Below are 13,633 nucleotides of genomic sequence, written 5' to 3'. Positions count from 1 at the left end.
TAGGAATGGAGCTGGTTACGGTGGCTCATGCCTGTAATGCCGGCACTTTGGGAGGCCAAGGCAGAAGGATCGCTTGAACCCAGGATTTTGAGACCAGCATGGGCAATGTAGTGAGACTCTGACTCTTAAAAAATAAAATAAAAGCTAGGAACAGGAGAATGGACTAAAATTGAGGAAGGCTGTGAATGGAGGCTAAAGATGAACATAAAGATTCAGCTCTGCAAAGATTGGTTTCTGTCTGGTGACCATGACAGGTGACACCTGCTATCCCAATGCTGCTTCCTGCAGAGCATGGTTGTGGTCACTCTTCAACAAAGCAGTCCAACAACCAGCACACATTTGATTCTCCTTTGAGTTTTTGACAGAGCCTCTAGCTTGAGCATCAGAACACCTGGGTTTTCTTTTTGGACACTGCCATTAACCAAGTGTGTCCTGTGACCTCTCCTAAACCTTTTGGATGGATCAGATGACCTCTGAAACCTCTTCCAGTTCTAAAGTGATGTGGTTCTTTGGAGAGAGATGCTTGGTTGAAGAGACACAGAGTTAACCTTTACCTTCCTCTATTGCAGTGAAGGAGGGAAATTGACTGTTCTAGTAATTGATAAGGCCTTGTTAGCGAAGGGACACAGAGGTTCTTTTTTTTTCTTCTTCCCAGAAGCAAACTAATATATTTATTGAGTAAAACATAAATGTGACATATATTTTTCTTTTTTAAAATTTTACTTAACGTTCTGGGATACATGTGCTGAATGTGCAGGTTACATAGGTATACATGCGCCATGGTGGTTTGCTGCACCTATCAACCCATCATCTAGGTTTTCAGCTCTGCATACATTAGGTATTTGTCCTAATGCTCTCCCTCCCCTTTCCCCCCACCCCCCAACAAGTCCCAGTGTGCGATGTTCCCCTCCCTGGGGGTATGGAAGTTCTTAAGAGACAGGTGACTCCTCACAGTGTTTCCAAAAGCATCTGCTCAAACCTCAAGCAGTGGGCATTGCCCTTCTTTATTTGTTTACTTATTTATTCCGAACGTTGGTAAATAATCAGAACACCTTGCCTGTCTTAATTTTTCTTCCTCTTACATGTTTCACTCAACATGTCCATAATCTATGTGGTCCTGGAATATAGAGTATTCCTACTGCTCCTCAAAGATTTTAAATTATTGTGTCTTTTCTCTTTTCTTCTTTCCCTTTCTGTTATAGGAAAAGAAGTGATGATTACTTGATACCTATTAACTAAAGTTCTTCTGCTAAAGATGATTAAAGTTCAGGCATCCTTATCCAGCAGCTGGACAGAGGAACCCCAAATGACTTGGACCAGCAGTTCCAAAATGACTCTCTTATTTACTTGTGGAGTGGGAAAGAGGACTAACGGTTAGCCAGCTGACCATGACTGAAATTCCAGCTTTACTTTTTATAAACTTGAATGATAAAGAATAGACCACAGGCTACTGCTGGGCATTAGTGCAATTGAACAGTGATAATAAAATTGTCTATTAGTCTGTTAATTTATGACATGATCTCAGAATGGAAAAAGATCACATTTCAGAGTGTGCAAAATAGTCTTTAAAGCCATGTATTTAAATATGTGTGTTTATTGTCAAATAAGGGTTTGTTTTAAAGGTGATTCTTGGTTTGAAGACATTCGTTAATTCATGGTCTGTATAGAAATGAAGTTGGTTGCAGTACCAATCTAGAGAGTCCAAGCTGGCGAACTAAGCTATTTAAAGATCACCCTTGGCCTGGCACAGTGACTCACACCTGTAATCCCAGCACTTTGGGAGGCCTAGGCAGGCAGACCACTTGAGCTCAGGAACTTGAGACCAGCCTGCGCAACATGGCAAAAACTCATCTCTACAAAAAATATAAAAATTAGCTGGGCATGATGGCAGGCATCTGTAGTCCCAGCTACTTGGGAAACTGAAGTGGGAGGATCACCTGAGCCCTGGAGGCAGAGGATGCCATGAGCTGTGATCGTGCCATTACACTCCAGCCTGGGTAACAGACAGACCCTGTCTCAAAAAAATTAAAAAAAAAAAAGATCACCCTTAAATCAACAAAAAGACCTCATGCTCATGCAGTGGACATTTCTTGGCCTGTTTTCCTGTGGGTTTTTCTTCAGCATGATATGAAGCAACTGTTGGCATAGCCAGTGGGATGAATAAGAAATGGAATCATTTGTCTGCCTCGTCACTTGTGCTAATGGTTGGTTGTACACACAGGACGTGTGGAAGTGACCTGTATCTGTGGTCACTCATTTTAACAATTGAACTCTGCTGTGTTAGTCGTTTACCTTTGTCTAGCAAAGAAATATGGTATATTTTCTCTAAATAAATTTATTTTTATCATTCCATATGGCACTTACTATTTTATGCATTGTCTCTAAACAACTACCTAGTGAAACATTCAGATCACATCTCTCTTAAGCACTTGGTCTCCAAAAGGGATTTCCCAATTGCTTAAAAGCAGTGAAGGACACACAGGGGCTAGGATACAGAAGTTATTCAATAAATATTTATGATGATAGCTTGAGAGATGAAGATCACTTCAGGCATAGACTTATTTCATACTTGAGCTATCTTAGTGGTCAACTATTTTAAAGTTACTGGTGAAGAGGAGAATTTGAATTAAGCAGGAGCCACCCTCCTTCCAGGGCTCTTCCTCTTTTTCCTTGGCCTCAGTCGCCCTCCCCACAATCCCCTACCCAATTTTCCTTCTCGTGTCACCTTCTCCCTCCTTGCTCTGACTCCATCTTCATATGCCTGCACCAAATCTAGGCAGGGAAAATCATGCAGTTAATACCATTAAAGTTATTAAGAGAGTAGATGACTCATGTCTACACACAGGATACTTTGCTAAAATTATCATTTTAAACTTTCTTTTTTACAAAATATGTGAAGAGTTATGTTTGATTTTTAAACTAAGACACCATTAAAGTGGTGGTTCTGGGGTCATTTGCTGAATCAGAGATGTAATTTGACCACTTGTTAACTTCTGAGTATATTGTCATATACTTAGTTTTGTCTCTGAAAAGAATTGCTATTGTTTTCTTTTTATTTATTTATTTTTTTAGACAGATTCTTGCCCTGTTGCCACACTGGAGTGCAGTAGCACGATCTTGGCTCACTGCATCCTTTACCTCCCAGGTTCGAGCAATTCCCCTGCCTCAGCCTCCCGAGTAGCTGGGACTACAGGCACGTGCCACCACATCCGGCTAATTTTTGTATTTTTTTTTAGTAGAGATGGGGTTTCACCATACTGGCCCAGATGGTCTTGATCTCTTGACCTCGTGATCCACCTGCCGTGGCCTGCCAAAGTGTTGGGATTACAGATGTGAGCCACCGCGCCCGGTCCAAGAATTGCTATTAACATGGTGAAACCCCATCTCTACTAAAAATACAAAAATTAGCTGGGTGTGGTGGCAGGTGCTTGTATTCCCAGATACTCGGGAGGCTGAGGCAGGAAAATCGCTTGAATCCGGGAGGCAGAGGTTGCAGTGAGCCAAGATCCCGCCACTGCACTCTAGTCTGGGTGACAAAGCAAGACTCCTCCGTCTCAGGAAAAAAGAAAAAAAGCCTTTCACTTATTCTACAGCTGTGACTGCTGTTTGAATAGAAGATTAATGATGGGTTTTCATGCTCATATTATTCTTCTATTGGCTTTCATGTTTTCTTTTATTTCTTTTCCCTCCAGCTGGACAAAATAGTTATAGAAAGAAAAATGTTTTTCAGGGTTAGTTCACATCTATAGAAACATGGTTTTCTCCCTTTTTAATAATGTTAAACAAGTGTCACTTTACCAACTGTATTGTCTATTTGGATTTTATTGAACAATGTTGTCTCATAATTCTGCTAATAGATGCATCTGGGATAAATCATTTTCTCTCTTATCACAGGCCTCCACTTAGAGAGTTCCTTGTGAAAGTTAGGAGACACATTCTTTCTGCCTACTGGTTTCATTCCAGGATCTCCAACCCTTGAATTTAACTGCTTGGCTTGTGGTGACACAGTCAAAACCATATGCAACATTTTAAAGCTTTTTCACTTGGGCTGGGAGTAGAGAGTGTGGGCATAAGAGCCATCTAGACAGACTTGAGTTAAAATTCCAGGTTAACCTAACTTTAAGACCCTGAACAAGTTACTTTCTTCCTCTAAGTGATGATTAACCTCAACCAAGACTAGCACTTAAGTCGCATAATTTATGCAGAACCTGGTATTGAATTCATTCCTGAGCTGCTATTTCCCTTTGATTCTCTACCATGTTTGCAATAGTTTCCATGGGACCATGGAATAATGCAGACACAACTTTGCTTCTGCAACCTGTCTGCCTCAGCTGTCCTCTTCCTACTGCTACCCGAGTCTCCTTGGATAGGTCACACCATGCATCGATTTCCTCATCCATAAAATGGGGGGATTATGAGGATTAAATGAGTCAAATGTAAAGTACATAGACTAGGGCGTGACTCCTAAATGCTCAGTGACTATTAGCTCTTCAAAAAAAAAAAAAAAAAAATGTCTTACTAACATGGTCTACAAATGTACAAATCTATTCATCTGGGCCAGCCAGGAAGATTTTTATTTTATAATGAGCTCACCACACACTTCTGGTGGACTTTGTTCTAGTTAGAAGTTTAAGTGTGCAAAAGTCCCCCATCCAGCTCTTTTTTTTTTTTTTTTTTTTTTGAGACGGAGTCTCACTCTGTCACCCAGGCTGGAGTGCAGTGGCCGGATCTCAGCTCACTGCAAGCTCCGCCTCCCGGGTTCACGCCATTCTCCTGCCTCAGCCTCCCGAGTAGCTGGGACTACAGGCGCCTGCCACCTCGCCCGGCTAAGTTTTTGTATTTTTTAGTAGAGACGGGGTTTCACTGTGTTAGCCAGGATGGTCTCGATCTCCTGACCTCGTGATCCGCCCGTCTCGGCCTCCCAAAGTGCTGGGATTACAGGCTTGAGCCACCGTGCCCGGCCATCCCCCATCCAGCTCTGTCCTGGAAGCAATGATCAGTTCAGTTCTAAGAAGCTCACACCTAGCTATACAGGAGCAGCAAGGAGAAGCAGCCTAAATGGCTGGGGCACAGCTGTCAGTCCTGATGGAAGAGAAAAGGTCCAGGAGGTGCACAAGCTGTCACAAAGCCTCAATCCTTCACCCCGGTGAGACCCTCAGTCATCTACTAGGACTACCCCCTTAACCAAACTTGTCAGAATGTATGAAATTCAGGCCCACTTGCTTCTCAACCCATTGAAGATTCAAAGTGGTAAATGCAAAAGAGTGAGAGAGAGTAGTTAGGAAAAGCTCTTCATGTGATTCGAAGCACTGTCCCCTACTCCTGCTGAGGACCTACACTCCAACAATTGTAAGAAGGGTACACTGATCCAGTGGAAGCCCAGGCTTGGAATCTTGGGTTTACAAAAAGCACAACAGCCCAGTCTTTTAATCTAGGAGTAGCCAGTCACCCTCTTGTCCCTGTGGACCTTCATGTAAAAATAGTCCAGCACGGTACTGATGTTCAGGGGCCTTTCTAAAGTCATTGGGAAGGTATATTCAGTAAACTACCACCGTGGTCTTGGCCACAGAGTTGTTTCCTGACAATATCAAGAGCTGTGATGCTTACAGGTATGATTCCAGATACCTGAACAATTCACTTGTGACAGCCACATATTGCAGTAACATTAGATGAATAGACCTCATTTTACTGCTAATCAGTTCCATCTTTATTTTCTTGTAATTTGGACAAATTTTATTTTGCTTTGCTTCACTTGAAGTTTGAACATTTTAACCATGTAGTCTGTCCTCGTTCACAGAGAATATGTTTCAGGACCCCCAGTAGAGGTGCAAAACCCCAAACAGTACTGAATCCCATACAGGTTGAGCATCCCTAATTCGAAAATCCAAAAGCTGAAATGCTCCAAAATCTGAAACTTTTGCTGACGTGACTCCACAAGTGGAAAGCTTCACAGCTGACATCATGTGATGGGTTGCGGTCAAAACTTTGTTTCATACACGAAATTATTTAAAATATTGTATGAAATTACCTTTAAGCTATGTATATAAGGTATATATGAAACATAAATGAATTTCATGTTTAGACTTGGATCCCACCCCCAAGATATCTTATTACGTATATGTTAATATTCCAAAAGCTGAAAAATCCAAAAGCTGGAACACTTCTGGTCCCAAGCATTTTGGATAAGGGATACTCAACCTTTTTATATTCTGTTTTTTCCTATACGTACATACCTATGATAAAGTGTAATTTATAAATTAGGCACAGTAAGAGGTTAACAACAATAACAATAAAATAGAACAATTATAATAATATACTGTATTAACAATGATGATAAAATAGAATAATTATAATAATATACTGTATTAATAAAATAGAACAATTATAACAACACTATACTGTAATAAGTTATAAGAATGCGGTCTCACAGAATGTCTTACTATACTGTATTCACCCTTCTTATGATATGAAATGATAAAACGTGTAAGTGATGAAGTGAGGTGAGTGATACAAGCATTGTGATGTAACGTTAGGCCACTACTGACCTTCCGATGATACGTCAGAAGGGGGTCCCAGATCATTGAGCCATGGTGATGTCAACGGTTAGATGTCAGGAGGAGACTATGTTGATGACTAATGGATGAGGAGCATCTCAGCATGGACACGCTGGGCAAAGGGAGGATGCACGTGCCAGGATGGATGGGATGGGACACACGAGATTTCATGACACCACTCCGAATGGCAAGCAATTTAAAGTTTATCAAGTATTTATTTCTGGAATTTTCCATTCAATATTTTCAGACCGTGGTTGATCTCTAGTAACTGAAACCACAGAAAGTGGATAAGGGTAGCCTACTATATTGCAATGAGGTTGAGTCTTTCTCTACCAAATAGCTAGAATTTCACACAGTTCGTAAAGCATGCACGAAGTAGCTCTTGCATGAGGAGTGATGAGGACCTTACAGGCTAAACCCTAAGCACAGCATTCTGGTATCAGGCACTTGAGGAAGGACAAGAGGCACAGGAACAAGAAACTGCTGGTCCTGTGTCTTGATGCAGGTGTTAACTGAGCGCCTCTACTTTTCCTTCCTACACTTGAGATGTTCCAGGCTCTGGATACTGCTGACATGCAGAGCCAGCTTTGTGGCTGTGTAATCCATACATTCTCAAAGAACCTTGTGCTTGGCTTAATGGTCCTCCGTCAGTCTTGAAATTCTTAATATTTCTTGAACAAGGGACCCCACGTTTTCAGTTTTCAGTAGGCCGCACAAGTTATGTAGCTAATCTTGATGATAGGATTATATAACTCAATGATTAAAGCATGGTTTTTTTTAAGAAAGGCTAGGAACCCAGGAATGTACTTTTAAATTTAATAAATTTAATAAAAGAAAAGCATGAACCTGAATTGGAATTGCTTTTTGAAAAAACGGACTTTTTTAAGAGCAATTTTTGGTTTACAGCAAAATTGAGAGGCAGGTACAGAGAGTTCTCATATCCCTCCTGCCCACACATGTGCACAGCCTCTGCCATTATCATCATCCCACACCAGAGTGGTATATTAGCTACAATCCAACCAATGAAACTGCACTGGCACATCATTACCACCCAAAGTCCATAGTTTACATTACGGTCATTCTTGGTGTTGTACACTCTGGATTTGGACACATGTATAACATGTATCCACCATTATAGTATCATACAGAGTCACTCCACTGCTCTACAAATCCTCTCCTCTGCCTAGCCATTCCTCCCTCACCACCACCCCACACCTGAACTCCTGGCAACCACTGGTCTTTTTACTGTCCCTGCAGTTTTTCCTTTTCCAGAATGTCATATAGTTGAAATCCTATAGTATGTCACCCCTCCAGAGAGCCTTCTTTCACTTAGTGATATACATTTAAGTTTCTGCCACATCTTTTCATGGATTTGCTTTTTAACAGGCATTTGGGTGCACCGTTTTCCTCTGTCCTCACAAATAAGTGGCTGTGGAGCCACTTCCTGCCTTACAAAGATGGAGATTAAACTTCTGTGTTCGGTGATATTGATCAAGGTTCCCACATTGTGACTGCAGGCTGGGTGCTGAGCTGTTCTCCTTTGTCCCATGCCCCACCCTCCACCAGTGAAAACCCTCATTTTCTGGCTTTCCATTTAATGTTTTCCCCTTAATGGAGACTTGGTTTAGAGTGGTTTACATTCTAAACTCAAGCATGTTTGCCCAGTTGTCATATGACCCCCAGCCTTGTTAGGAAAAACTACAACTCATGATTGTTTTATTACGGGCTCATTTACAGCAAGTGCTACTGCAAACCAGTGCATGAAAAAGATGGCAAACGTTTCTCTTGCCATCTGTCTCTGCCAGAGAACCGGGGAGTGAACATGAAGCTAAACGAGTTACAGACAATCATTTCCACACCAACTTACATAACAAGGACAGCAAAACTTTGACTTCTTAAAGACCTCCGGGAGCTATTGGCTATGGTGAATGGGGGAGAGAATTTATTAGGGTGATGTATGTTTCTTAGTTTCTAATGATACATAAATTATCCCATGAGCCATAATACATATGGCTTAAAGAGAATTTTAAATGAAAGCAATTTTTTTTTCTAGCACCACTAATTGCCTAGCAGCAGTAAATTACTCATCCCCCACGGCCTATGGGCTGTGGTCATTACTCTCTCCTCGAGGTTGAGCAGATGTCCCCCAAGAGGAACGTTTGCTCTAAAACAGTGAATTTACATCCTCCTTGTGAGCCTGCCATGCTAGGTCTACAGAGGGAGCAGGAATTAATCATGCCTTTCGGACATAGCACTGTGTTTGTGCCCTCCAACATGTGTTATTTATGATAGCATGACAGTGGGTTGAGTCTTAGCTCTTGGTTTGCCTTTGAGGGAAAATCAGAGTGCTGCTATCAATAATTAATCTCCTCTGGCTGGTTGGGGGGAAGGGAGGCATGGTTTGAAAGATAGACTTAGCTAATAAGCATGGAAGTTTCCTAGGTGACAAGTTAAACAAGGGAAGTGATAAGCATCACTAGTTTTGGGAAACACTAGATAACTACATGATACGTAGAAGGAAAATGATGGTGCTATCAAAGACCATTAATTCAGCACATTTTTGTTGATTTCCACTACTGTGATAAGTACTAAGGATGCAGGGAATGAATGAGAAGATCCCTGCCGTCACCAAGTTTGATGTCTAGTGGGAGAGAGAATCACAGAAAAAAACAAAGATAATACAAGGTCAGCCCAAGGTCATTCTACTATATGAGAGCAGAATGAAGATAGCTTCTGCCTGCCTGTTGAGGAGACTAGACAATGCTAGAGCTTAGATTTGAAGAATACGTTGTATTTGACCAGATGGCCATGGTGTGGGATGGAGGAAGGACTTTCTGGATGAGGGTAACAATGGCAAAGTCCTGGACATCAGAGAACCTGGTCAGTTAGGAAAACGATGCTTTGGCGTGGTCAGCATATAGGCTGTATACAGGGGAAAATGATAGAAGACAGGACTAGAGAAGGGATGAGGCAAGGCCACAGGAGTATGTATGCCTTGGGAGGGAGGGCTTCAGACTTGAGAACTGCATGACCAAAGAGGGCAGAACTGTGGAGGATGGGTTGAGGTGGAGGGAGGCAAGCAGGGAAATCAGTCACAAAGCTGCTGCAATCATCCAGATTAAAGACAGAGAGAGAGAAATGCCATTACGCTGTAATTAAACACAATCACAAACACAACGAGAAATTTGCCTTAAAATTATCTCTCAGAAATACACCAGATTGGTGTGTGTGTGTGTGTGTGTGTGTGTGTATATATATATATATAATGTATTATACATCATATGTGTATGTACTGTATATGCATATGTATATGTGTGTGTGTATACATATGTTTTATCTATCTGTATATACTGTTATCCCCTGGTATCCATGGAGGATTGATTCCAGGACCCCTGTGGAAACTAAAATCCAAGAATATTTAAGTCCCTAATATAAAATATTTGCACCTAACCTACACATATTTTCTCATATACTTTAAACCATCTCTAGATGACTTATAATACCTAATACAATGTAAATGCTAAGTGAATAGTTGTTATACTGTATTCAGGCAATAATGACAAGGAAAAAAATTCTCTACCTGTTTGGTACAGATGCAATCACGCATTTTTTCTGTTGGGTGAATTCACAGATATGGAACCCATGGATCTGGAGGATCAATTGTATATTTTTGTTTCTCACAAGACTTTTCTGCTAATTACTCTGTCATTTTCTTAAGGGTTCATGGTTTTGAACTATGCATTTGGAGGGGAGGGTCTCCTTTCGTAGCTTCTATTATTGGGAAATATATATTTGTTAGGATGAATGGGTTGAATGCATATTTCCATCACATGCATATTGCTGCTTCTCACAATTTTAAGAAAAGAAGCTATCCAAGACTTTGTTTCTGCATCATCCCTTCCCCATTACCCCTATACCCACACACTCTGACACTCTCTGACCTTGGCCAGCAGCAGCTTTGTGTCTATTAAGGTGTCAAGACTTGGTGTCACCACTAACAAAATCTGTATTCTGTATTCTGATGCCTACAAACTGCATAGGGACTTTATAAGGACTCCATCCTACCCTCAGCCTCCCACCTGACCACAGTCAAGATTTGGGAGTGGGATCACAAAGTCTTATGAGGCTGCCTGGGAAAGGAGGGCGTTGCAAGTAAATGCCAGGAGGTGCTTTGCCTCTGCTTCCCTTAGGCCAGGGCGGTGTGTGGGGGTGGGCATGAGGAGACTGAAGGGGAGGGGAAGGGAGAGTGAACTGATGGGAGGAACACTGAGATAGGATTGCTTTGTGCCCACTCCTACAACTGCCTTCATTTGGAAAGTAGTAGTAAATACAGTCATGTTGGAGGAATGTTTCTGGGCCAAGATAGACCGAGACTGGGGGAACAAGGCAAGGAGATTGGCATGGCCCCCATCTCACAAGAAGAAAAAATGGAGTTGTATAAATGCCTGAGTGCCTGTGGTGCTGATGATCTGCCTCCTTCCATCTAGACCCTGCAGAGATGGTCAGCAGTTTGTGTTGAAACCAATCTCAGTGATGCTCCTTCCGACTCTACCAGCACCAGCGACTGCACCCCATGAGGATTAGAGGTGGTAAGCTAATAACATTTCCTTAATTAAAACCCATTTATGCTGGAGGTTGCAATTTTTTGAATTTTTGCATGAGTGAAAAATCAGACCTTGGCAATGACCTTGAGCAGTAGGATATAAATAACTCCCACATGCTTAGTGTTCCAATAGTGGAACACTAGGCATAAATAAGTTTAATGTATGGACCATATGGGGTGCAAGAACAGAAAAACATCCATCAGGAATTTCATTTCCTCAAACCAGGTCAGGGGAGCCAGGCTGGACGTTGGTGTTGAGGGAGAACTCTCGCCGCCCTGTGAGAGAGTTACTATGAAGCAGGACACCCATCTCCAGCCCTGAGGGGCACAGAGGGCAGCCCAGCATAGACCCTGTAAGGTTCCACTCTCAACAGCGTGCTCAGAGGGCTGAGCCACAGCCTTAAGGTGATCCACTCCAGCACAGTGACCCTGCATGACCAGTGAGGCACTGTGAGGGGAAATCATCATTGTCCAAAGTCATTTCTGAACAATGAGCCACCAAGTCCTGGTTTGATCTCTGGGGAAAATGCATTGCAGCCTCAAGCCAGAATAACACAGAGACTGCTTCCTGTATCTTATCTCTTGACAGCCAAGTTTCTTGAACAGCTTTTAAGGAACCGTAGTAACAGTTGGAGGAAGGGGTGAGTGGATCAGTGATGATCCTTTTACTAGACTTTTATCTCCCTTGCATAAATGGCTCCATGGTCCACCTGGAAAAGGTAAGCGTAAGGAGAAAAGATGACAGGCAGATAGGGGTTTAACCTAGGTGATGGGCAGATAAGTTTAGGGTGGGGAGTTGACCGGCAATGACGTGACTGCACCCCCCTCCCTCTTTTCTCCAGGATGAGGGAGGTTCTGACCTTTAGCCTTTATGCAAAATACTCTTGTCAAAGTTTCCATTTATGTGATTGAGACAAAAGAGCCAACATTTATTATCCTACATTAAAACTGAAGCAACTAAATGGGATAAAACCCGCAGATATATATTTCTTCCCCATTGGCCTTTTCAAAAACGGCAATCAATTTTTACAGCAGGCAGCTTAGAAGGTCAAGTTACTGGGACAAAAATGGGTGAAAGCCAACTGAAACAGTATCATCAACCGGTGTCATCCACATAACTATTCAGCACCTTATGACCATGTAGCCAGATAAATTCCGATAGATTACAGATTTAAATGTGAAAAATTAAGCCTATAAAAGGACTAGAAAAAAAATGCAGATAAATATTGATCTGATCTAAGAAGTCAAGAATGGCTTTCTGAGTTTAAAGCTGCACAGGCTGGACCTGGTGGCTCATGCCTGTAATCCCAGCACTTTGGGAGGCTGAGGCGGGTGCATCATCTGAGGTCAAGAGTTAGAGACCAGCCTGGCCAACATGGCGAAACCCCATCTCTACTAAAAATACAAAACAATTAGCCTGGCATGATGGCAGGAGCCTATAACCCCAGATACTTGGGACAGTGAGACAGGAAAATCGCATGAACCCGGGAGGCGGAAGTTGCATGGAGCCGAGATGGCTCCACTGCACTCCAGCCTGAGGGATGGGTGAGATTCCATCTCCGAAAAAAAAAAAAAAAAGCTGCACAAAACCATAAAATAACCAAATACATTTTATTATATGAAAGCAAAACATTTTAGAAAAGTAAGAATGTAAACACAATTTAAAAAGCACACTGAGAGGCTGGGTGTAGTATTTCATGCCTATAATCCTAGCACTTTGGGAGGCCGAGGCAGGAGGATCGCTTGAACTCATGAGTTCAAGACCACCCTGGGCAAGATGGTGAGACACCCCCTTCTCTACAAAAAAATAAAAAGGAAATTAGCCGGGCATGGTGGCCCACACCTGTAATCCCAGCTACTGAGAGCTGTGACCGTGTCACTGAACTCCAGCCTGGCTGACAGAGTGAGATCTTGTCTCTTAAAATAAATACATACCTAAAGCCAAAAAGCACACCAAGGAGAAAACCATTGTAGCATATATGGCTGGCTTAGTATGCTAACTGTATTACTAGGCCGAGCATGGTGGCTCACGCCTGTAATCCCAGCATTTTGGGAGGCCGAGGTGGGCAGATCATGAGGTCAGGAGTTTGAGACCAGCCTGGCCAACATGGTGAAAACCCTTCTCTACTAAAAATACAACAATTAGCCGGGTGTGGTGGTGGGTGCCTGTAATCTCAGCTACTTGGGAGGCTGAGGCAGGAGAATTGCTTGAACCTGGGAGGCAGAGGTTGCAGTGAGCCGAGATAGTGCCGCTATACTCCAGCCTGGGTGACACAGCAAGAATCTGTCTTGAGAAAAAAAAAAAAAAAAAGAACCATTAGTAATTCCTGGAGCCCCCTCCGCAAGGACTGTTTTCTGTCTCTGTGATTCATGTGCCTAGCAAGGTTCCTGGTGAATAGTAGGCAATCAACAAATAACATATTTTTAAAAAGCTATATTTGGTTGAATGTACACTATATCCATCTATTGTTGCCAC

General features: G+C 42.3%; 1 protein-coding gene across 6 annotated transcripts in view; it reads left to right on the top strand.

The window, feature by feature from the left end:
* The window catches only part of MCOLN2 (mucolipin 2), a 72,529-nt gene extending 70,177 nt beyond the window's left edge, over positions 1–2,352 (top strand). For all 6 annotated transcript variants that reach the window (XM_003892130.5, XM_021943447.2, XM_021943437.2 and 3 more), the window contains one exon: positions 1,203–2,352. In XM_003892130.5, the coding sequence (XP_003892179.1) occupies positions 1,203–1,239 (37 nt within the window). In that variant the 3' untranslated portion in view covers positions 1,240–2,352. The remainder of the gene's footprint in view (positions 1–1,202) is intronic.
* The last annotated feature ends 11,281 nt before the right edge of the window (positions 2,353–13,633 follow it).

Source organism: Papio anubis, chromosome 1 (assembly GCF_008728515.1).
Source record: "Papio anubis isolate 15944 chromosome 1, Panubis1.0, whole genome shotgun sequence".
Taxonomy (NCBI): Eukaryota; Metazoa; Chordata; class Mammalia; order Primates; family Cercopithecidae; genus Papio; species Papio anubis.
This window is presented reverse-complemented; position numbering and strand designations above follow the sequence as displayed.